This window comes from Hippocampus bargibanti, linkage group LG06 (assembly GCF_051943395.1).
Source record: "Hippocampus bargibanti isolate YZ-2025 linkage group LG06, ASM5194339v1, whole genome shotgun sequence".
NCBI lineage: Eukaryota > Metazoa > Chordata > Actinopteri > Syngnathiformes > Syngnathidae > Hippocampus > Hippocampus bargibanti.
This window is the reverse complement of record NC_142739.1, coordinates 30,840,104-30,862,277: the sequence shown is the minus strand read 5'-3', so window position 1 is coordinate 30,862,277 and position 22,174 is coordinate 30,840,104. Positions and strand designations below refer to the sequence as shown.

The window sequence follows — 22,174 nt, the reverse complement described above, 5'->3', positions numbered from 1 at the left end:
AAAAATGTTCTTATCCCGTCACTGTAAACTGTCCCAGACAGGTTTGAAACTCGCTTGTAAATAAAATGTTATATTATGTCTTTAGTTGAGTTTTCTTAACGATCGCTGATCGACATGAATGGGCCTGTCGGAGCTGCGAAGTTTCAAACGGTCCTACAGCGCCATCTGGCGGTTTTACAACAAATCACCGAGGGAGAAACATCACAACGTCAAACGCAAGCAATTCAGAATACAGATTAAAACAACCCCCCCATCCCCCACCGCCCAAAAAAAGGATGACATATTAATTGATCACAGATATGAATGTTGATTTGAGTAAATAGAGCCTGACATGGATGTATTTTGCTGATATTAACAAGATAAGAGTACCTCCAGGTACCGAGTTGGCCCGCCAATAGTGGAAAAAAAGTCCAAATGCAGCGATACCTCAGTTTACCTTAGTATGTGCTAGGTAAAAAGTTCGTCTGCCAAACATTTATTCCCCATAGTGAACCATTAAAATTAGAATAATCCGTTCCCAGGTCCCCATAAAACATAATTTTCGACTAAATAAGCCTTAAAACTACACACAATACAGTGATACATCAGTGCACAAACTTAATTGGTTCCCAGAAAGTGTGTGTAAGGCGAAAAATGTGTCTTCCAAACATTTATTTCCCATTGTAAACCATTAAATTAGAATAATCCGTTGCCAGGTCCCCATAAAACATATTTTTCTACTAAATAAGCCTTAAAACTACACAAAATATACCGTATTTTATGTATAATAAACGTGTTATGGTATTGTAATGAAATAAATAAACTGTACTGTATAATCAAGTCGTTTTATTGACCTTTGTGATGGTCGTTAATTGCATAAAGTGTCTGAAGGAGCTCTGGGTTGGACATCTTAGAAGTTGTCATATTGCAACAGTAACAGATGCAGGCAGACACACTAGAAACTTCATGAATAGCTGGTTATCTTCAAATTGTACAGATGGCTTGTGCGGGTTATTTGTGGAGCCTGATTGATGGGATATTTTAACCTTGCAGTCTACACTCTGCCTTTGAACTATCAATAAAGTTGAAACGAGTCCACATTTCACTGTGTTTTCTATCGATTCTCTCAACATTTTACTTTTGTTTTTTGTTTCAAGCTCTGTCGTCTCCCTCTCTACCACGGATCTTGACCAATCACGTGCGGCTTTAACCGAAGACTGGGGGTGGGGAATAGAGGGGAAAAAAATCCAGTTCCCCTTTTAGGAGCTCCAACGACACATCACTCATGGTGGCGCTCTGTATCTATCCCGAAAACTAGTTTGTGTACCAAGATTCTATTCTCGCGAATTTAATGTTCGTAAAGCGAAAAGTTGGTTAGCTAAGGCGTTGGTAAGCCGAGGTATCACTGTACTGTAATTTAAAAGGCAGTCAAGAGGTGCGCAGCAGTATAATGGACCACCTGAGTGAGACGCTAATTGGAAAAGATGGCTGAGCGTCACTATTCCCAGCGTGGAATTAGTTGCCTTTATTGAGAAGAAGAAGAAGAACAACAACAACAACAACAACAACACAAAGTCACAGCAGCTCAACCCGACACACAAACGCACCCCCCCCCCCTCCTCTCACACATCCAATCCCTTTCGAGTGAGATTTCTCTCCATGTTTTCAATCACAGGAAGTGGCGTGCTGGCAGCAATGGAGGCAAAGGGGGCGGGGCTAGGACGCTTCGGTATCATGCCCGCGCGCCTTACCTTCAGTGTTTATTTTGGATTTCCTTGAAAAGCGGGCGACCATCAGACGTCACACCGCCCGTCGGTTGCCTTGGAAACGCCGAAGCGTGGGGGTGGGGGGGGTACACTTCATTCGACAGTTCCTGAGCGTCTTTTTACGAGTATCCAGAGTCTTACACGGTGTTGCGCGGCGTGCCGTTAAGCGCTACGGCTTTGCGGCGCGCCGGCGAGCCGATGGCCAGCGTGGTGGGCGGGCGCTGCGAGGACACGCCCACCTCAAAGACTTCGTGGATGGCTTTGCGGAAACAGTGGAAGTTGTAGTCGATCAAGCCTGGATAGGAAAGGAGACGAGTCGACATTTTCGTTTCTCCTCCATTAACTCATTGACTGGCAGTCGATGTGCAAAAATGCGTCCACTCCAGTGCCAGGGTTATTATAATAATACATTTCATTTATCAGAGCCTTTCAAAACTCTCGAGGTCACTTTACAGTCACAGGATAAGTTTTCCTGAGGGTGAGCAGCAGCAGCCACACATGCGAGCGTTCACGCAACCCGGAAGTAACTCAAATCGATAGCTAGCGAATAGATAGTCAATAGCTAGCGAATAGAATGCGTCCACTCCAGTGCCAGGGTTTATATAGATATATACGTGTATGTTTATGTATAATAACAATCCAAAACTCTCAAGGTCACTTTACAGTCACAGGATAAAGTTTTTCTGTGGGTGAGCAGCGCCAGCGGTCACTCAACCCCGAAGTAACTCAAATAGATAGAAAGCTAATGAATAGCGAATAGATAGGTATTGAAATAGGTAGCTAGCTATATACTGTATATAATAGATAGCTAATAGATAGCTAATATATAGCTATCCAGCTATCTAGCCAGCTAGATAGATAGCTATAGAGCTAATAGATAGCGAGCTAGTAAGCTAGCCAGCCAGCTATCATAGTGTGTCTGAAAATGTATCTGTATAAAGAAAGGTTTGATCTGAAATTCTTCACATGAAGATTTTTTTAAATTGGTGAAATCAATTTGAATTCGACTGGCCATGAATGTATTGTTTTTTTTTTAATATATGGGAGGATTTATTATTATTATTTTTCTTTATGTTGTTTACCTTTGCGCTCAAAGCTTTCTTCCCTGAGGATGCAGACGAGCGCCAAGAACTTGGTGACCTCCTTCAGGTAGAGCACGGTGGTGTTGTTGAGTTTGATGATGGCCATGGATTCCTTGTCATAAGCGCTGCCGCTGCCGTCCTCCCTCAGACTGGGGGGAATAAAGACGGTAGTAGTTCAACTTCACCAAGCGGCCTTCAAAAATAATTGGCGGATTGTTTTTCAACGCACAGTGATGGATCAGCTTAAAAATTTTAATTGGTTCCCAGAAAGTGCGATTAAGGCGAAAAGTTCATCTTCCAAACATTAATTTCCCATAGGAAACCTTTAAAATGAGAATAATTCCTTCCCAGGTTCTTTCGCCGAAAACTAGTTTGTCTGCCAAGACTATATTCTCACGAATTTAATGATAGCTAAAGCGTTCGCAAGCCTAAGTATCACTATATATACACATATTGGTTGATATAGCGCTTTAACAACAACTGAAGCTGGAACAAAGCATAATACAAATGTGGAAAAAAGGCAAATGCCGCCCCCTTGTGGAAGAAAAAAAAGCAATGGCAGAGGTCTGACCAGCGCTCTATCTGCACCCAAGCATGAAAAACCAAAACCCGAACAAATTTGCGAATGGCAGTGATTGAGTTCCTTATCTGGGACTATTTTTTTTCTTCCAAAATGTGGATTTTGCGACCCGAGACGAGCGCTTACCCGTATATGCAAGAAACGTCGATGACCACGTCGATCATGTCGCAGCACAGCTCGTACGACTGCATGTCCACGGGCGAGCTGTCGGTGGCGATGTAGATCTTGCTCACCACGTCAAACAGGAAGGCCTTCTCGATGCCCGAATTCTGAAAGCGAAACGGCCATTTCCTGTCACGTGACCACAAAAACGGCCAATGGCGGCGGCGCCGATCCAAACTCACCGAAATGAAAATGTTGAGAAGGTTCTCCAGCGTGGGAAGCTGCGGGATGAGCTTCTGGACCACCTTGCTGAAGGCCTCAAAGATGGAGTGGTCGTAGATGCTCGTCAAGTAAAAGCTAAGCCCCGCCCCCAAAGAAAAAAAAAACTTTCAATAATAATAATAATAATCCATTTCATTTCCCTTCCGACCAAACGGTCGTAAGTCGAAATGGTTGTAAGTCGAAATCCATTCAAAATGTTGAATAGAGACTCGGAGGCTAAATGACATGGGTATGTATGTATGGGTCTGGAGGTCATGGTCGTAAGTACGGGTGGTTGTAAGTTGAGCTGGTCGTATGTCAGATGTTACCTGTTTATAGTAATGTATATGTATTATAATAATAATAAGAATACATTTAATTTCTAAGTGCCTTTCAAAGCTCTCAATGTCACTTTACAGTCACAGGATGTGTTATTCTGTGAGTGAGCAGCGGCAGCCACACGCGGCAGCGTTCACTCACCCTGGAAGTAATTCAAATGGATTGAAAGCTAGCTAGCTAATGGATAGCTAATAAATAGGTAATAGATAGCCAGATAGCCAACAGCTAGACAGCTTACAGCCAGCCAGCTAGCTAATGGATAGCTAACAAATATCAAATAGATAGCCAGATAGCCAACAGCTAGACAGCTTACAGCCAGCCAGCTAGCTAATGGATAGCTAACAAATATCAAATAGATAGCCAGTTCGCCAACATTTTCAAATGGAACAAAAGGAAACGAGCTCACATCCCGACGAGACGTGGCGAGTCACTCGACGCCGCCACCATTTTCTCATTAGAGTGAACGAGCGGCATGTCGCAGTGATGCGGCAAACGGCAAGCGGTCGCTAGCACTCTGGACAATCGGCGTATCTAACTAGCTGGCTAACTAGCTAGCTCTCTATTTGCTGTCTATTAGCTATCTGGCTGGCCATCTGGCTGTCTAGCTAGCTATCTATTAGCTACCTAGCTAGCTATTTGCTATCTATTTGCTGTCTATTAGCTATCAGCAGGTTGACTGGCTATCTAACTGGCTGGCTACCTAGCTAGCACTCTATTTGCTGTCTATTAGTTGTCTGGCTGTCTAACTAGCTATCGATTAGCTATCTAGCTTTCTCTCTATTTGAGTGACTTCCGGGTTGAGTGCGAGCAGCGGAAGCCAGACACGCCAGCGTTCACTTAACCCGGAAGTCACTCAAATAGATACAAAGCTAGCTAGCTAGTTAATAGAGAGCTAATAGATAACAAATGGCTAGCTAGCTATCTATTTAGATAGCTATTAGCTATATAGCTATCTATCTATTAGCTATATAGCTATCTAACTAGCTATCTATTTGTTATCTATTACCTCTCTAGTAACTAACTAGCTAGCTAGTTTTGTATCTATTTGAGTTACTTGCGGGTTGAGTGAACGCTGGCGCGTGTGGCTGCCGCTGCTCACCCGCAGAAAACCACATCGTGCGACTGTCAAGTGACCTTGAGAGTCCTGAAAGGAAATGAAATGTATGCTGATTGCGACCTGAGATGGAGCTTGTCGAGGCTGGCGTCGGCCAGGTCGTCGTTGGCCCTCTGGTGGATGTCCCGCTGGGTCTCGATCTTGTGGTCGTCCGAGAGTCCGTCCACCTTGTGGATGAACACTTCAAAGTTGATGTCCGGGTTGACCCGATAGGCCCGCGACACCGTCAGGTGGAGTCGCCCCAACGCCTCCACGTAGTCGTCCTGACCACAAACGGGAACACAAATCACAATCGCAATCCGAACCGTCTTGATTGGCCAAGTATGGAGAAGACACGAGGAATTTGTCTCCGCTACAAAACGCTAGTATCAGCATGTTTTTCTACTTCTTTCTGTCCTTTCCTCACTTTGCTGCTGTGAAATGGACATTTCCCACTGCAATAATGAAGAAAGGGACATCTAATCCAATCATAACAAAAAGACAGGACAAATAAGTGGAGCTACAATGACTAATAATAATATTCATAATAACAATAACAACAACAACAACCTTAACAACCTTAATAATAATAATAATAATAATCTTCTTCTTTTCCTTTTGGCTAATAACAATAACGATGATAATAATAATAATAATAATAAAAATAAAAAATAAAAATCATAAACAACTGATGATAATAATAGATAATTGCTAATTAATGATTAATAAAAAACAATAAAAAAATAATATTAAATAATAAATAATAGCTAATACATAATAATATATAACAATTAATAATAAATAATGAATAATAAATAAAAAACAAATAATAATAAATAAAAAATAATAAATAACAGCTAATAAAAAATAAATAATCACAAATAAATAATAAAGAATGAATAATAAATTATAAATGATAGATAATAAATCATACAAAATAATAAATAATAGATAATAAAAAATAATAATAATCATCATCATCATAAATAGTAAAGAGTAAATAATAATAAATAATAAAAATATGAATAACACAACAAATAAGTAATTAACAAATAAAAAATAAGTAATAGTAAATAATAATAATACATAATAACAAAGACTACATTTCAGCCATAAGCGCCTTTCAAAACTAAAAGGGGATGGTGTTCCACAGGGTGTGTGCAAAATTGCAAAAAGCTACTACAGTTCTATTTCGGTTCCTGTTCGAAGAGTTAATGGCGTCTTTAAATGTCTGCTTGATTTGGTGCGCATGGATCGGTAGCGCCTGCCTGAGGGGAGTTGCTGGAAAAGGTGATGAGCAGGGTGCGGAGGGTCAAGTAGGATTTTCCCTGCCCTTGTATTGGTTCTATTGTAGTGTGCAAGTCCTCGAGAGCAGCTAGGGCGGTGCCAATTTTTTTTTTTTCTGATGGATTTTGTCCATTGAGGACGTTATAAGCAAGAAGAAATTGGGCCGGTTTTGGTGGCGTGCATCACCTGAGCATCGATGACAAAGATGAGGGCTCCGGTTCCCCGAAAGATCATCTCGTAGTCAAAGGTGGGATCGAAGAAGTCCACCTGGCCCGGGAAGTCCCAGATCTGGAAGTTGACAAAAGAGCTGCTGGAGATGTCGTCCTTGTAGATCTTGTTGGTGCTCTCCAGGAACAAGGTCTCGTTCGGCGACATCTTGTGGAACACCACCTGCCAGGCACAAAACACCCACCACAGCGTTGATAACGTTTCAAATGTTGCAAGATAAGGGTGTCCAAGTCATTTTTTGCAACGGGCGGGGCCGCATTGGAGTTGCAGTTTTCTGTCAGGGAGGGGGGGGGGGGGGCGTTAGGAATTTGGAGAGTCGGTAGATCGTTTCATCTCCTCCACATATTACACACAGAACGCACTCGTTATATCGATATTGGTCATATCGATAGTACTGCTTATTACGATACTATTTTCATTTCCCGGCAAATTTCTAGTCTTTTATGTATAATTAGTTCCGGTTAGTACGATACCCGGTCATTTACGATAATCCGGTTACTACGATCCCCTTGTCATCTCCCGCTAGTCAATTTGGTCTGCTTATATCGATACAAAAACAGCTGCAAGCTGAATCGATATTTGCTTAAAGGACAACCGACGTCTCCGGACAAGTTGTGTCCGTAATTTGTAAAACGACTTCTACTGAGCGTATATTACAAAGATTCCACCGCAGATAGATATATTTTACATTTTAAGACTCGCGCTGAATATTCCGGAAATCTTGTTTTTGAGTCCGTACGTGACGTCACTGAAGGAACGCCGCTGACTGAAAAAAAAAAGACACATTGTAGCAGTCCTTCCATCACGTCAATGTATTTTGCTGTACTGGTTTGGTCTGAAAACCTCGTGTCGCACCAGAAAGAGCCAGAAGAGGGCGTCCACGCTCCATGTAAGGAATTTATCAGCCTGTGGAAACGGGCTGATTAATTCCTAACAGGAGCTTGGTCGCCATTTTCGGCCTCTTTTTGGGTGATCCATTTCCCCCCAATGTTGCCTCAAAATGGCACGGAATGAATTCTTTAATCGATTGCAAACATGTATGCTTTCCTCTTCAGAACTATTTGAATCATATTCATAACTGCATGTGTAACAAGAAAGCATATTCTCCCAATCTGAAGCCATTGTTTTGATTCTGCAGCAATGCAAGACGTCTTGGCGTGACGTCACGAACTGGGGGCGGGACTGTCTGAAAATGCCCAATTCGCAGCTCAATTTTTTGCAGATTTTGGACACTTTAAGTCATTTTCGTTGGTGTTTTGCATTTGAATAAAAATATCATACTGCGTGTTTTGGCTATTTTAGATGCTATCATATGTTTTTCTGATGTCAGTTAAGAAAAAAAAAAGTGATGTCGGTTGTCCTTTAAGGGTTTCAATACAGTACCACCATTATTGAAATCTATATCGGTCACACCGTTGGTCACATGACCAGCTTTCGTGTCTTGCACGGTGTAGCAGAGCTGCAATAGCATCTGAAACATACTGTAGTCTTCTTATACAGTATACAGTTGTTCAACACCAATTTCAACCATGGGGAAACGTAAGAATTGTGATATCGGAACAAAGTACAAGGCAATAGTGGCTGTGGAGGACAATCCAACAAGAATTGCAAAAGAGTTCGACGTGCCGCAGAATACTTCATCAAAGTCAAAGTCAGCTTTATTGTCAAATATGCTAATATGCATGACATACAGCACAGATGAAATGACTGTCCTCTCGGACCCAGCGTGCAAGGCACTTAGAATGACTTTAACAAACATAATAAACATGAAAACGCCAATTGTCAACAACAGTAATTTAAACGTTGCAGTTTTTGTTTTGCATACGTGTATTTAATTGTGTTGTATTCAGATATTTTTATCGCTTGCAATATCACTGTTTTTCATCCAGTATGTACATGCTGGCGTTGGTGGTTTCTCTCGTGTGTACAGAACAATGTCGAGTGCTACTCAGAGTCACTATTGCAAGAGAGCGTTATGAAAATAATAAATGACGTTTTTATTGAATGCAGACGTTCATTTTTCACTTCACTGCAGTACAAAAGCATGCTAGACACGCAATCCATGAACTCAAGGAGAAAATGACATGCCATATCAAAGAGCTCCCATTTATTACCCCTTTTAATGCAGTTCGGCGCATGATCGGGTATATCGATATTTTTTCAGACTCCCAAGAATATCGATATAACGAGACTTTATTGTATTATTATTATTATTATTATTATTATTATTATTATTATTAACAATCGTCCCTTCAAACTGTGCCCGAAGGGTGAGTCGTGACAAGAACCTTGAGAGTTTTGAATGGCGCTTGTAAATGACAATTATTATTATGATTATTGTTGTTGTTATTGTTCTTATTATTATAAACAATCGTCCCTTCAAACTGTGCCCTAAGGGTGAGTCAAGACAAGAACATTGAGAGTTTTGAATGGCGCTTATAAATGAAATGTATTATTATTAACACTTTTTTGTTGGGGGGGGTTGCACTCGTGTTTTTAATATCCAATGGGTACTGCAGCAATTGCAAAGAGCAGAAGTACTTCGATAACCGCAATGGTGTATCAAAATCTTGTGTAAACCACTACTAGTACCTTACAGGAAAGTACACCTTACAGCAAAGGAGTGTCTGTTTTTGCAGAGCCAGTGGGAAAACTGTTGAATAGCCTTTAAAAGTCACATGACGTTATGTCCACATCATCAGGGGAGATGCACAGAAAAGCTCTCTGACCCTCGAGTTAATTATTGACATCTGGCTACAATACAACACTCGGAGACGGTATTTATTTAGCTTAGCATCGGGGGCTAGCAGGTTATCGGCGAACATCCCGCGATATTTGGAACGACATCTCGTGACCAAGCGAGCCGTCTAGCGAGCTCACCTTCTGGATGGATGACTTGCCACTTCTCCTCAGCCCCATGAGCAGGATCCTCGGCTTGCTGTCGGACGGCGCCGGGCTGTCGTCGATATCCCCTTCTTCGTCGCCATAGCCGAAGTCTTTGGGGAAGGAGTCGGCCACCCCGTAACTACCGGCAAGCTGCTCCACCTCGTATTGGATCGACATTTTGGCCCACGGTCGCCCGTTCCCCCGGGTGGTATCCCTCTCTGCTGCTATCACCCCACTCCGCCTCCTCCTCCTCCACCCGGGCCCCGCGTCAACCTTTACTTGTCGGCCACTACGTCCACGTTTTGTAACGCAAATGCAGCCGCTAAATGGTGCGACTGTCGGGTACTTATTGCTCCATTTCAGCGATGAACGCGGCTCTCGAACCCACACACTTTGTTCGGATATCCTCTCCCTTGAAAATAAACTGACATTCGTCCCGCCTTTCTAGTTTCTAATTGGTTGACTTGCTTCCGACGCGCAATGTGATTGGCCACAGCGAAGTGTCACTCCTGGACTTGCTAGTCGCGGTCACCTGACTTGTTTCGTGACCTGTTTTACGACACTCAAAAGAAGCGTTCGACCAAACATTTTTAAATTTTATTTCCTTACCTAACATCATATCAATTATTTCATCTGCATAAATACGTAAAAACTGTCTTCTAAAACAAAACACGTTCCAAGTTGTATACAAATGAGAGGCCGACACCGACAGAGGGCGACAACACACGTGAGACGTTCACTGACTCGTCAAAATATCAGGAATGCGAAGAAGACGAGTGGGAGAGACTCCAGCCTGCAAGTGAAAAAGCTTTAGTCAAATGTAGATACAAAAGCAAAAGTATGCTGCGAATAACCTATTTGTGCATTAACACCTTAACACGATTTCTCATATTTTATAAAGTACATGGGCTCGGACTAGATAAACGATTTTGTACTTCCTACTCCCTTTGATCAATATAAACGGCTCTGAACTTAAAGATGCACTGTATATCTTTGTCTTTGTGTTCGTTCAACCAATTAATCAGTTATTGTTCAAATAAAAATGTTGACGGTAAATACTATCAGCCTGAAGTTGATTATCTTTCAAAAAATGCAATCGTTATACACAGACTGTAGGAAGTATGCCCTTGCGTAAAAGGTTTAGTATGACGTAAGGTGTTGTGTCGGTTTTATTTGTTTTTAACAGTAAAACAATCGTATAGACTTAAAACAACGCACGCCATTTACACAGTATATATATAATTGTAAATAAAGATGACTTGCGTGACGAGACGGCAGCGTTTCAAAGTGATAATCGAGTCGTGCGTCGGTGATGTTATTAGTACGAGGCAACAAGAATTTGAAAACATTAGTTGGATTGTTTTTAAATTAACCGTAACGGTTTATTTCGCAAAACATACCACAAACCGAGGAAGTAATACAATAAGGTAGTAGCAAATATTTGAAACTAAATCAACTTCCGGTCTGAATCGGAAGTCGGCTTCGCTGACTTCAGATCTGCATTCATTGAAAGCGGCGAGTTTCGTTTCCAAGCAGGACGAAAACAAAATACAATCGCCGTATTTGTGGTGACACAGCTCGATATTCTGCGTCAATATGTCACATTATAAGGCAAGTTTATTTTATTTTATTCAAACCGTTGACGATGAGTTATTATCGCGCAAACCGGCATCGAACCAGATAACTCAATTAGCAGTGAGTCGCGCACCTGCACTTTTGATTGCGTTTGTTGGCAATAAATTACTCAAGCAGCCGTTAATTGATAACAAAAAACGTGTTTCGATTTTACAAATTGCACCAAAGTTAAATTTTTATAGCGAAAACAACGTCCATGTTTCCCTTTCGCGATTTGGGAATTCATTTTTTTTTTGTTCTTTTATTAACTTGTGTTTGATGCTTCTCCTTTTTTCCTCCTTTGTGAACACGTCGACAGGCCCCAGACCACAAGAGAGAGCAGTTTCGGCGATATTTGGAGAAAGCCGGCGTTGTTGACAGTCTAACCAGTGGTAACATAACCATTGTTTAAAGATAATATAGCGCAGATATACCGCACATCTTTTTGGGGGGCTCCAACGTTACGCAGGCTTCCCTCCCCATTGATTGATTTCATACTGCTGATTTCATACTGAACAGTAGTGATGTGTCGTTCGCGAACGAGCCGGTTCTTAGATCCGGTTCCTAACAAGGAGCCGGAAATGGAAGCCAACTTATTTTGTCCTCTATTCCCCTCCACCAGTCTCCGGTTAAAGGACAACCGACACCATTTTTTTGTTTCCTAACTGACATAAAAAAAACGTTTTATAGCATCTAAAATACCCAAAACAAGCAGGATGGTATTTTTAGTCAAAGGCAAAACACCAATAAAAATGACTTCAAGTGTCCCAAAACTACTTCAAAATGACCTCGGAAATGGCTAGTTTCAGAAGGTCCCGTGTTTGCAATCGATTAAAGAAGTCCTTCCGTATCAATTCCAGCCATCTGGACTCCAATGTAGCACCCAGAAAATGCACAAGATGGCGCACAAGCTCCGTTGGAAATGGGCTGATTTGTTTGCTGGGAATTTGTGTCAACTAGTATCAAATAGTAGTGTTGGTGCAACACACAACCATTCACCTTCACGTTATTTGTGTGTTTTCCTTCTAATTTCGACATCAACACAATGTTTTCAGAGCAAACATCCACAATGCATTGTGTGTTGCTTTCTCGGTCAGGGGCGTCATCGCCAACTGGAAAACGACTTAAAACGTAAAATATAGCTATAGGCGGTAGAAAATAGCTTATTTTCATAAGTCAAAGTCAGCTTTATTGTCAAATATGCTAATTTGTATGACAAACGTGAACGGTGGCGCTTGTGGCTGCCGCTGCTCACCTACAGAAAAAAAACCTATCCCGTGACTGTAAAGTGACCTTGAGAGTTTTGAAAGACGCTTGTCAATGAAATGGATGATGACTTGTATTACTTAGTTGTTCACGACAGTTAGTAATAAGCAAATGAGCTATTAGTTACCTTTTAGTGAGAGTATGTCATTCTGATGTTTAGTATTTAAAAAAAATCATTGTACTCTCACATAAATATAAAATCAGCCGTCATGTGTGTAATTTTCCATGTTGTTGTGCGTATTAATCCATATGTGTATCTATTTCAGTTTTAGTAGCGCTGTACGAACAACCAGAAAAGCCGACCAATGCTCTGGAGTATCCTCATTGCTAAGTCTATTTGCTATCTATTAACTGTCTATTTGCTCTCTATTAGCTATCTGGCTGGCTAGCTAGCTGTCTAGCTAGCTAGCTATCCACTATTTAGCTAGGTAACTGTTGGCTATCAATTGGCTAGCTAGCTAGCTTTCTATCTATTTGCTCTCTATTAGCTAACTGGCTGGCTAGCTAGCTATCTGCCTGCTACCTATTAGTTATATAGCTAGCTGTCTAACTGGCTATCTTGCCTAGCTAGCTTTCTATGTATTTGAGTTACTTCTGGGTTGAGTGAACGCTGGCGCGTGTGGCTGCCGCTGCTCACTCACAGAAAATCTTGTTCGCTAAAGTGTGTGTTCAGCATGAAAAGCACCACAGATCTCTTTAACCCCCGGCGTCCAGATTTGTCAAGCAGCACCTGGGCTCACCGGGCCTTTCCGAAGCTGATACGGAGGCTCTGCAACAGGAAGTGGTGGACCTGAGGCAGAGGTGCGCCCGTCTGGAGGAGGAGAACCTAGACCTCAAAGCCAGAGTAAGTAGCGCCATTTTCTATTTTGTCCACAAGCAAAATTGCACAAGTTGAAGCGGACTGCAAAACGTTGGCGTTCCTTCACATTCCAAATGTGAACAGGCCACAGCTTGCAAACAAGTTACCGCATTCCAATACTGTCAGACTTTCCACAGGGGAAATGTCAAAATAAAAGCTCACCAATGAACTCATTCACTGACATTAATTTATTCACAAATTTGTTCGGGTTTTGTTTTTTCATGATAGGGTGCCGATAAAGCACTGGCCACGGCCTCTGGCAATGTTTTTTTTTTTCTTATTCACAAGGGGGCAGCGTATGCCTTTTTTTTGTGTTAGCGCTCTGTTCCAGCTTCAGCTATTAAAGCACTATACAAACCACATGTGTCAAAATCAAGGCCCAGGGGCCAAATCCGGTCCACCGCATGATTTTTTTCGGCCCGCGAAAGCAAATCAAACTTGTGAAATTCCAAGATGCTTGCTAAAATGCTAACCAAAATGTCATATTTTTGGATGTTAACCTATATAACAGTCATTCCTTTTGGGTGAACTATCTAGCTAGCTGTTACCTGTTTCAATAATACGGGCCCTAACATTAGCTATCTGGCTAGAAAACTGAGGTATCACTACCTCAAAATATTTTTTCATGTAGAAAAGTATAATTTACCTTTGTATCATTAAAAAATAATCACAATGAAATCACCCTCAAATGTAAGAATGCTTTAAATTTATATTCTTTATTTTTTTAAATTATGTATTTTTCCGGTCAAAAATGTTTTATTGATTTATGAAATTAATCAGGCGTGTGTGAAAAGTTTCATCTCTTCACTTCTTTGAATTTATCTATGGCTGGCTATCTATTGGCTATCTAATGGCTAGCTAGCTAGTTGGCTGGCTATCTATTAGCTAGCTTGTTATTTTTTTGAGTTATTCCAGGTTGAGTGAGCGCTGGCGCGTGTGGCTGCCACTGCTCACCTCCAGAAAAGCTGATCCTGTGACTGTAAAGTGACCTTGAGTTTTGAAAGGCGCTTAGAAATGAAATGTGTTATTATTTCGTTTTTTTGCAATCATTTTTTATTATTTTTTGTGTGTCTTTTGTCCAATTGTTGACATTGTCCCCTTTCCGCTAGCTGCAGCACCACGAGCCGCCTGACGACAGCCCAGCGGTGACAGAATAGTACTTCAACTGAGGGGGCGCGGTTTGCTTTACTATTTTTGACATTTTTTGGGGGATCACCGCACACACACATGTAGTGAATTATGAAGGATGGCACCTTAATATTTAACGACACACAAATCACATCCTGTAACTACATAATAAAAGCGCTGATATGATCAGGTTGTCATGTTACATTTGTATCTGAATCTTGTCTCCTTCAAGTGATTGTCGCTAATTAAGCAGAACAGTCATTTGCATGTAAAACTACAATACTTGTACTGTATTCACGAGGGGCCGTATATTTTGTGTGTGTTTTTCTTAGACACCAAAGTAGAGTTTACATTTTGTCATATTTCTGTGAGTTTAAATGATTAAAAAATGTTTTTCACATGCTATTGCGTGTTGATCTTTGATGGAAGCTGTAGCGCAATGTCAAATCATCACGGATAATAAATAATGTTGCTCCCAAGTGGCCCGCCACAATAAAACAGCCCTGAGTTACGGTATTGGAAATGGGTAGCGGGTTGCTAAATTGGCTAACAGGTTGCTAAATTGGCTAGCTGTAACCCATAGTCACATTTTGTATGTCCGCTTTTGTCTGTTGGTGCGTATGGCTGCCGCTGCGGACCCACAGACAAATTTATTCTGTGACTGATCTGAAAGATAAATCAAGTTGGCTACCTAGCTAGCTATCTATTAGCAATATAGCTATCTAACTGGCTAGGTAGCTATTAGCTATGTTCATGGGAGTTTTGAAAGGCGCTTATAAATACAATGTATTATTAATAATGAAATGTATTATTATTTTCGGTGCAAACTCACGGTAACACAAACGGATTGAAAATGGGACACTTTTAATGAGACAATAAAAATCCTGCACGTAAAATGCTAAGAGGTAACGCGCGGAGTTCAATACAAACGTAGAAATCTATCAAAAAAGACCAAATACGCAGTGGCTATGCTCTAGGATGGAGCGGGCGAAATGAAAATATTAAAAATGACAGCAAAAAGGAAGAAGATGAGGTAACCCACGATACACATCCAGAAACGAGGGTCCTTCAGCAGCTTCTTGTTGTAGTCGCTAAAGAACACGTAGCCCACCGTCATGCCTGCCACGATGCCACCCAAATGGGCCACGAACGACACCTGGCCGCCACAAGGAAACTCGGGGTTAATGTTCAAGCGCTTGGTAGCGGTGAAGCATTAGCTTGGCACGTAGCTATGAGGTTGGCTAGTTGAGCCTTTACAGAGTTAGCTTTACAGTCTTAGCCAGCTCAGACAGGTAACATCCGAGTTACGACCGGCGTGAGTTACGACCACGAAATTCTATCCCTGGCACCGCAAGCAGCCGGCATCGCGTACTACAATTTTGGCCAGCCGGCATGTCACACACTCGCACAGCAATCTACTGCGTGACTACAGTCAATACACTAGTTATACAGTGCAGATACCATCTCGGATACATCTTCTGTAGTACTGTCCACTGATTTTGCCTTCTGCGTCTGCCTGAGTCTGAGCGTGTGTGTTGGGCAACCTCTTCTGGCAAGTTTTCGACAGCGCACATGTGTGGGAAGTCGTGTGTATTTGGGTCAGCAGAACGCGTGTGCGCCATCAATCAACGTATAGTATAAAATGTATAAATAAACTGTACACGAACTGTAAATTATAATTATTTGGCAGTGGGCAAGCTACGGGTTAGCTAATCAGGTTAGTTCTTTTGGACACTAAGGTATTGTAATCTAGTTGAGTAAAATGGTTATTGATCAGCCATTGATTGGTTTAGATTTGCAGTCGCACATACCTTCATGGCGCCGTCATCGCCGGCAAATCTTCTGTAGAAGGCGAAGCCGAAGTCCACGCCCACTGCCACACACAAAATGCAAAACTCCAATAAAAATGGGAGAAAAAAAATGACTGATGGGAAAATTCAAAATGTCCGCCTACCAATAATCACGATGATGAGGATGCGAAACACACCGAGCAGCGGGATCATCTCTCGGAAATTCTGCCCAAAAAAAAACAAGTTAACCCATTCACTGCCATTCCGGAATTTGTTCGGGTTTTGGTTTTTCTTGCAGAGGTGTCGATAAAGCTCTGGTCAGACCTCTTCCACCATTTGCCTTTTTTCCATGTCAGCGCTTTGTTCCAGCTGTTGTTAATAATAATAATAATAATAATAATAATAATAATAATAATACATTTCATTTCCAAGCGCCTTTCAAAACTCTTAAGGTCACTTTACAGTCACAGGATCGATTTTTCTGCAGGTGAGAAGCGGCAGCCACATGCGCCAGCGTTCAGTCAATCCTGAAGTAACTCAAATAGATAGAAAGGTAGCCAGCTAGTCAACAGATAGCTAATAGATAGCCAGTTAGATAACTAGCTAGATAGCCATATAGCTAATAAATCTTTCCAGGGACCAAGAAAGGCCAATCGGACTGCGCCGCTTGGCTGGAGTTCTATTTGCTATCTATTAGCTAGCTGGCTATCTATTTGCTATCCATTTGCTATCTATTAGTACGTGTAGCTATGTAGCTGGCTATTTATTAGCTGTATGGCTATCTGGCTAGTTGGCTAACTGTCTAGCTGGCTATCTATTTGCTATCTGTGTAGCTGGCTATAAAGCTCTATATAAATCATTATGTATTGTATTGTGTACAGCCACCCCCATTTCGAGCTCAGATAACTCCAGACCCATCTCATTGAGGAATTCCAGGTAACATCCAACTTACGACCACAACATCCCGACCCTATTTCTTTTATTTTAATTCAACGGCAGGCACCGCAAGGCGCTAGCAGGCCGGCAACGCGTACGTACGACAATTTTGGCCAGCCAGCATCAGCAATTTCGACTTACAACCATTTGGTTGGAACGGAACTGGTCGGATGATACCTGTAACTTTTTTTTCTGATGAAAGAAGACACTCTCAGGCAGGGAAAGAGTGAGTGAAAATGACAAAAACCCTGGCACTGGAGACGACACATTTTTGCACATTGTCCGCCAGTGAATAAATAAGTGAAACAAAAAGGACCCCAAAAAATATCTTGATGACCATCGCTCACCACCACAGCATTCATGAAGTAGCCTCCGATGAGGGCGTAGACCCCCCCGGAGGCCCCCACCAGGGCGCTAAGGGGATCAAAGATGGAGCTTGCCAGCGAACCTGAGCAGATGAACATGGAGAAAATGAGATTTTTAACATGGATGTACGTTAATAAAAACATGTCGAGTCTGAGCGGCGTTGGATTGCGCCGGTGCGGAGAAGGTTCCTCACCCGCCAAGACTCCGGCCAGGTAGACCATTGCCACTTCAAAGCCTTTATGGACCAACTCCAAGGGGATACCCAGAAGCAGTTGCATGAACAGGTTGCCCAAAATGTGCTCCACACTTAACAGAATCATTTAAAACATAAGTTACCGTTAGCATTAGTGATGGGAATTGCGGCTCTTTTCAGAGAGCCGGTTCTTTTGGCTCGGATCACTAGAAAGATCCGGCTCTTTTGGCTCCCGAATGGTTCTTCAGTTTGTTTGTTTGTTTTTTTTTGTTGCTTAAATTAATTAACTACCAAAAATCATGGAAACTTATGTGAAAAGCGAATTACTTGTGCAAAACAAATACACTATATCAAATATTTGTCTTTATATGGCTTGATTTATATGTGTACAGAGTAGTGATGGGAATTGCGGCTCTTTTCAGAGAGCCGGTTCTTTTGGCTCGGCTCACTAAAAAGATCCGCTCTTTTGGCTCCCAAATGGCTCCTCATTTTTTTTGGTTGCTTAAATTAATTAACTACCAAAAATCACGTATAATTATGTGAAAAACGAATTATTCATGTAAAAAATACACTATATCGAATATTTTTATTTATATTGCTTGATTTATATGTGCACACAGAGCATCCACAAACATGCACTTTCCCTGTGATGATCAGCTGTCACTAATTACCTTTTCACATTAATAATGCTAGTAAAAAAAATATCATAAGAACAGCATAATGTAATAAAATTTGTCCATCTGTCTACCCTAAGCCACCCCCCCACCTTCTCCTCACTGCTGTGTGTGTCTGTAATTCTCCCCTCCCTCCTCTACCACGGATATCGACCAATCATGTGCGGCTTTAACCGAAGACCGGGAGCGGGGATTAGAGGACAAAAAAAAAAAAAAAAAACAATTGGCTCCCATTTCCGGCTCCTTGTTAGGAACCGGCTCTCTTTGTTCACTTCAGAGATCCGGCTCGTTCGTGAACTACACATCACTAGTTAGCATCATTAGCAGCACACACTCCTCTTCGTCATCTGCCACGACAGGTAAGGAAATCGCCGCCGGTTGTCATTGACACGTATGCTTGGTCGCACTCACCCGGCGTGGACAAACATGTAGGAGAGAAAGCGCCACGCTTCCTGCCGGTACTCGGCCCGGTAGGTGAGGCGGCTGTTCCAGATGCCTTCTTCCAGAGTCACCCACTGCTTCTGCGGCTTCCACACGGCGTAGTAGATGAACATGGACAGCTAGAGGAAAAAAAAAAAAAACATTTCAATACGGTGACACATCAGCTTACGAACGCTTTAGCTCACGAACTTTTCGCCGCGCATAGTCTTGGCTAACAAACTCGTTTTCGGCGGACGAACCAAACCACACGGTGCCACGGTGGCTGGCGGACTAGTTTTCGGCGGATGAACACACAGAACACAGTCGAACAGCTGGCAGACTAGTTTTCATCACTCCCTTTCTTTGAGTGCAGACGTGGTTTATTATCGAGTGGAGTACTTTTGCTACTATGGGAGTGAAAAAGACCCCACCGCAGGCTCGTGTTAAGCCAAAGAGGACACAAAAGAAAAGGATGGTCGAGCAGAAGAAGGAGATCATCATCGAAAAACACCAACGAGGTGTGCGGTGTGTGACTTAGCTGTCCCAGTACGCCATTGCGACCATCCATTGACGACCATCACAAAGGTAAATAAAACTACTTTATTATACAATACAGTTTATATTATTTAATTACAATACAATAGCACCTTTATTATACATAAAATAATGTGTTTTTGTGTAGTTAAGGCTTATTTAGTCGAAAACTGATGTTTTATGGGGACCTGGGAACGGATTATTGTCATTTTAATGGTTTCATATGGGAAATAAATGTTTGGAAGACACACTTTTCACCTTGCACACACTTTCTGGGAACCAATTAAGTTCGTGAGTTGAGGTATCACTGTATTTTGTGTAGTGTTAAGGCTTATTTAGTAGAAAATGATGTTTTATGGGGACCTGGGAACGGATTATTCTCATTTAAATGTTTTCTTATGGGAAGTAAATGTTTGGAAGACACACTTTTCACCTGACACACACTTTCTGGGAACCAATTAAGTTCGTGAACTGAGGTATCACTGTATTCTTCAGAAGTCCGGCTCCTGTGAAAGTCTGGGTTTTGTCAGCATCAAACTTTGTAAATGTTTGGAAGATGAACTTTGCACCTCGACGACACTGATGGCGATGATGAAAACGGGTGGCGGGCAGCAGTTGGCTCTTTGCAGGTATGTGCTGCGGACATCTTCCGGAAGCATCCACCTGGAGATGCTTTGCTGGAACTTCTCGCAGCATCCCAACTTGCGTCTCCCGTCGGGGTGGTCCCGCCTCTCTTCTTGTCGCTCCACGGGGAACGCTTCCTGCTGCTGCAGGTCAACGTCGCCCATCACCACCGCCAACTGGCAAAACACAAGCAGATTAGTTGAAGTAAACGGCTATCTATCTATCTATATTTCTTTTATATCTATATATTTTTTAAGAATCCATAATCGCAAATGTTGATATTTTAGTAAGACAAATGAAATGACTGCACAAAATGTGTTTTGGCAAGTCGCATAAAACTTAAAAAACAAAATAATAATAATAATAATAATAATAATGCATTTCATTTCTAAGCGCCTTTCAAAACTCTCAAAGGCACTTTACAGTCACAGGATGTTTTTTTTCTGCGGGTGAGCAGCGGCAGCCACATGCGCCAGCGTTCACTCAACCCGGAAGTAACTCAAATTTGCTATCTATTAGCTAGCTAGTTACCTAGCTGGCTATTTGCTATATACCTAGATGGCTATCTCAGGGGCACTTTACAGGCACAGGATAAGAACATTTTTTTCTGCGGGTGAGCTGCAGCAGCCAGACGCGCCAGCATTTAACTCAGAATTCTGACTTTTAACTGAGAATTACGACTTTTAACTCAGAATTCCGACTTTTAACTGTCATGATCTGGTTGGCGACCAACGCGTAGCGCTGTCAGCCCTGCCTGCAGCCTCGCAGGTGCTGGTTGTTCCAATCAGTGGCAGTCAAAAGGACTCCCGGGACGACCATTCGGCGTCGGGTCATTGTATGCAATTGTATGCTGTGTTTGTTTCATCTTGGCAGACTTTTACTCTTGGTTTTTCTTTGATACTTTTGTATTGTTCTGTTCAGATGATTTTGATGTTTTAGATTTTGTTCCTGTGAACTTTATTTTAATACAGTTTCTTAAATACAACTTGCTGCTCCCTGCTGTCTGCTTTTTGGGATCCACAAGTGCCACATTAACTCATAATTCCGACTGGAGAGAATTGGACCAAAGAAGTCCACCTCCCTCCCACCCACCGCAAAGTTCCCTTCCTTCCGTCGTCTTATGAGGACAGCAAGCAGTCCGTTCAAATCCAGGATTTGAGCAAATGAGCGCGATTGAAGAAGGCAAACTCACCGCAAACTTGAACTGGAAACCGGCCAAAGAAACTATCAAGTTTCTTTCTACTTGATCGGATCAATGATTGAGCGCTTCGATCGTTCTTGAATCAATTGGGTCCCGTTTCTGCTTTTGTTTGACTCGGTCGTAGCGAGCCTCGACGTTGCTCGTCTTCGATTAAAAAAAATGAAGAAAGGAAAATGGCTCTCCTAGATAATTATAGTTCCCCTTGAGTTTTTTCCCCTTCCTTCCTCCTAGTGACTAAACAAACACGACGCACGTAATTCGGAATATTTGAGTCGCAGGCTTTCCTGGAGGGGCAGCGACGAGGGGGGGAGCGTCGCATCGCGTCGCTTCCCTGACGCGACTCTACCTGTTAGCTACCGTTAGCAACCTGACGCTAGCTACCTGTCATCTCCCGCCTCCCACTTCCCGCCCTATGCCACACCCGGAAGTGATTGACGCGACAACCTCGCCTCGCCTCCCATTGACATACCTCAATAGTTGAAATATGAACATGTTTTAAAAGCTATTTTGCATCTTCCAAGCTTCTTCTCCCCACCCCCGAGGGTCTTGTGGCGGGCGTGCTGGAACGTAATCCGGCTGTCTTCGGGCGAAAAGGTGCGGCCAGCGCTCAACTGGTTGCCAGCAATGGTTGAAAAAGAAAATAAGAAAAAAAGGCCATCGGGTCATGTGAATCGGGCGGAGACAATTCATAACAAGGAACAAAACGAACGTGTTGGTACCCTAAGGTCCCACATGGTGGCGCTAGAGTACATATGAAAACCCATCTATGTATTTATAATTGCATTTTCTGTGTTTCTATTTATAATTGTATTTTATTTATTTATGTATCTATGCTTGTCTGTGACTGTAAAGTGTCGTTGAGAGCTTTGAAAGGCACTTGAAATAAAATGTATTATTTTTATTATTATTGGATTGAATTTGCCTTGATTAGTCTCACAGTGGAGAAATTATTACATGATGAAGTTA

General features: G+C 42.1%; 3 protein-coding genes across 4 annotated transcripts; 1 reads left to right on the top strand and 2 right to left on the bottom strand.

The window, feature by feature from the left end:
• Nucleotides 1-1,480: 1,480 nt before the first annotated feature.
• rragca (Ras-related GTP binding Ca) lies at nucleotides 1,481-10,209 on the bottom strand. The gene is made up of 7 exons (XM_088998550.1): nucleotides 9,598-10,209; nucleotides 6,676-6,879; nucleotides 5,287-5,486; nucleotides 3,752-3,866; nucleotides 3,534-3,676; nucleotides 2,828-2,976; nucleotides 1,481-2,040 (listed from the first exon to the last, which is right to left on the bottom strand). Exons 1-7 carry the CDS (start codon nucleotides 9,778-9,780, stop codon nucleotides 1,883-1,885), a joined length of 1,152 nt encoding a protein of 383 aa, XP_088854676.1. The 5' UTR covers nucleotides 9,781-10,209; the 3' UTR covers nucleotides 1,481-1,882.
• Nucleotides 10,210-11,059: 850 nt separating this feature from the next.
• On the top strand, nucleotides 11,060-15,166 carry LOC148897267 (c-Myc-binding protein-like). Its single transcript, XM_088998554.1, has 5 exons — nucleotides 11,060-11,214; nucleotides 11,537-11,609; nucleotides 12,750-12,798; nucleotides 13,198-13,327; nucleotides 14,452-15,166. The coding sequence occupies exons 1-5, from the start codon at nucleotides 11,200-11,202 to the stop codon at nucleotides 14,497-14,499; spliced, it is 315 nt and encodes a 104-aa protein (XP_088854680.1). The 5' UTR covers nucleotides 11,060-11,199; the 3' UTR covers nucleotides 14,500-15,166.
• Nucleotides 15,167-15,317: 151 nt separating this feature from the next.
• rhbdl2 (rhomboid, veinlet-like 2 (Drosophila)) lies at nucleotides 15,318-21,838 on the bottom strand. Of its 2 annotated transcripts, none has more exons than XM_088998552.1 (8): nucleotides 21,678-21,838; nucleotides 19,953-20,183; nucleotides 18,841-18,989; nucleotides 17,756-17,868; nucleotides 17,544-17,644; nucleotides 16,425-16,485; nucleotides 16,282-16,343; nucleotides 15,318-15,626 (listed from the first exon to the last, which is right to left on the bottom strand). In XM_088998552.1, exons 2-8 carry the CDS (start codon nucleotides 20,169-20,171, stop codon nucleotides 15,444-15,446), a joined length of 888 nt encoding a protein of 295 aa, XP_088854678.1. In that variant the 5' UTR covers nucleotides 20,172-20,183; nucleotides 21,678-21,838; the 3' UTR covers nucleotides 15,318-15,443. The 2 variants fall into 2 exon arrangements, with proteins under 2 accessions (XP_088854678.1, XP_088854677.1); XM_088998551.1 differs by lacking the exon at nucleotides 21,678-21,838 and adding an exon at nucleotides 21,200-21,581.
• Nucleotides 21,839-22,174: the final 336 nt, after the last annotated feature.

Excerpts from the sequence above, each read along its gene's own strand:
- rragca (XM_088998550.1), bottom strand. The coding sequence starts at position 9,780 with ATGTCGATCCAATACGAGGTGGAGCAGCTTGCCGGTAGTTACGGGGTG. Across the intron at positions 2,977-3,533 it reads GACGTTTCTTGCATATACGG|TCTGAGGGAGGACGGCAGCG; the intron begins GTAAGCGCTCGT and ends TATTCCCCCCAG. Across the intron at positions 2,041-2,827 it reads AGAAAGCTTTGAGCGCAAAG|GCTTGATCGACTACAACTTC; the intron begins GTAAACAACATA and ends TTTCCTATCCAG.
- LOC148897267 (XM_088998554.1), top strand. Across the intron at positions 11,610-12,749 it reads TGTTGACAGTCTAACCAGTG|TTTTAGTAGCGCTGTACGAA; the intron begins GTAACATAACCA and ends TATCTATTTCAG. Across the intron at positions 12,799-13,197 it reads AAGCCGACCAATGCTCTGGA|ATTTGTCAAGCAGCACCTGG; the intron begins GTATCCTCATTG and ends CCCGGCGTCCAG.
- rhbdl2 (XM_088998552.1), bottom strand. The coding sequence starts at position 20,171 with ATGGGCGACGTTGACCTGCAGCAGCAGGAAGCGTTCCCCGTGGAGCGA. Across the intron at positions 18,990-19,952 it reads TCGCCATCAGTGTCGTCGAG|CTGTCCATGTTCATCTACTA; the intron begins GTGCAAAGTTCA and ends TTTTTCCTCTAG. Across the intron at positions 16,344-16,424 it reads CCTCATCATCGTGATTATTG|TGGGCGTGGACTTCGGCTTC; the intron begins GTAGGCGGACAT and ends TGTGTGTGGCAG.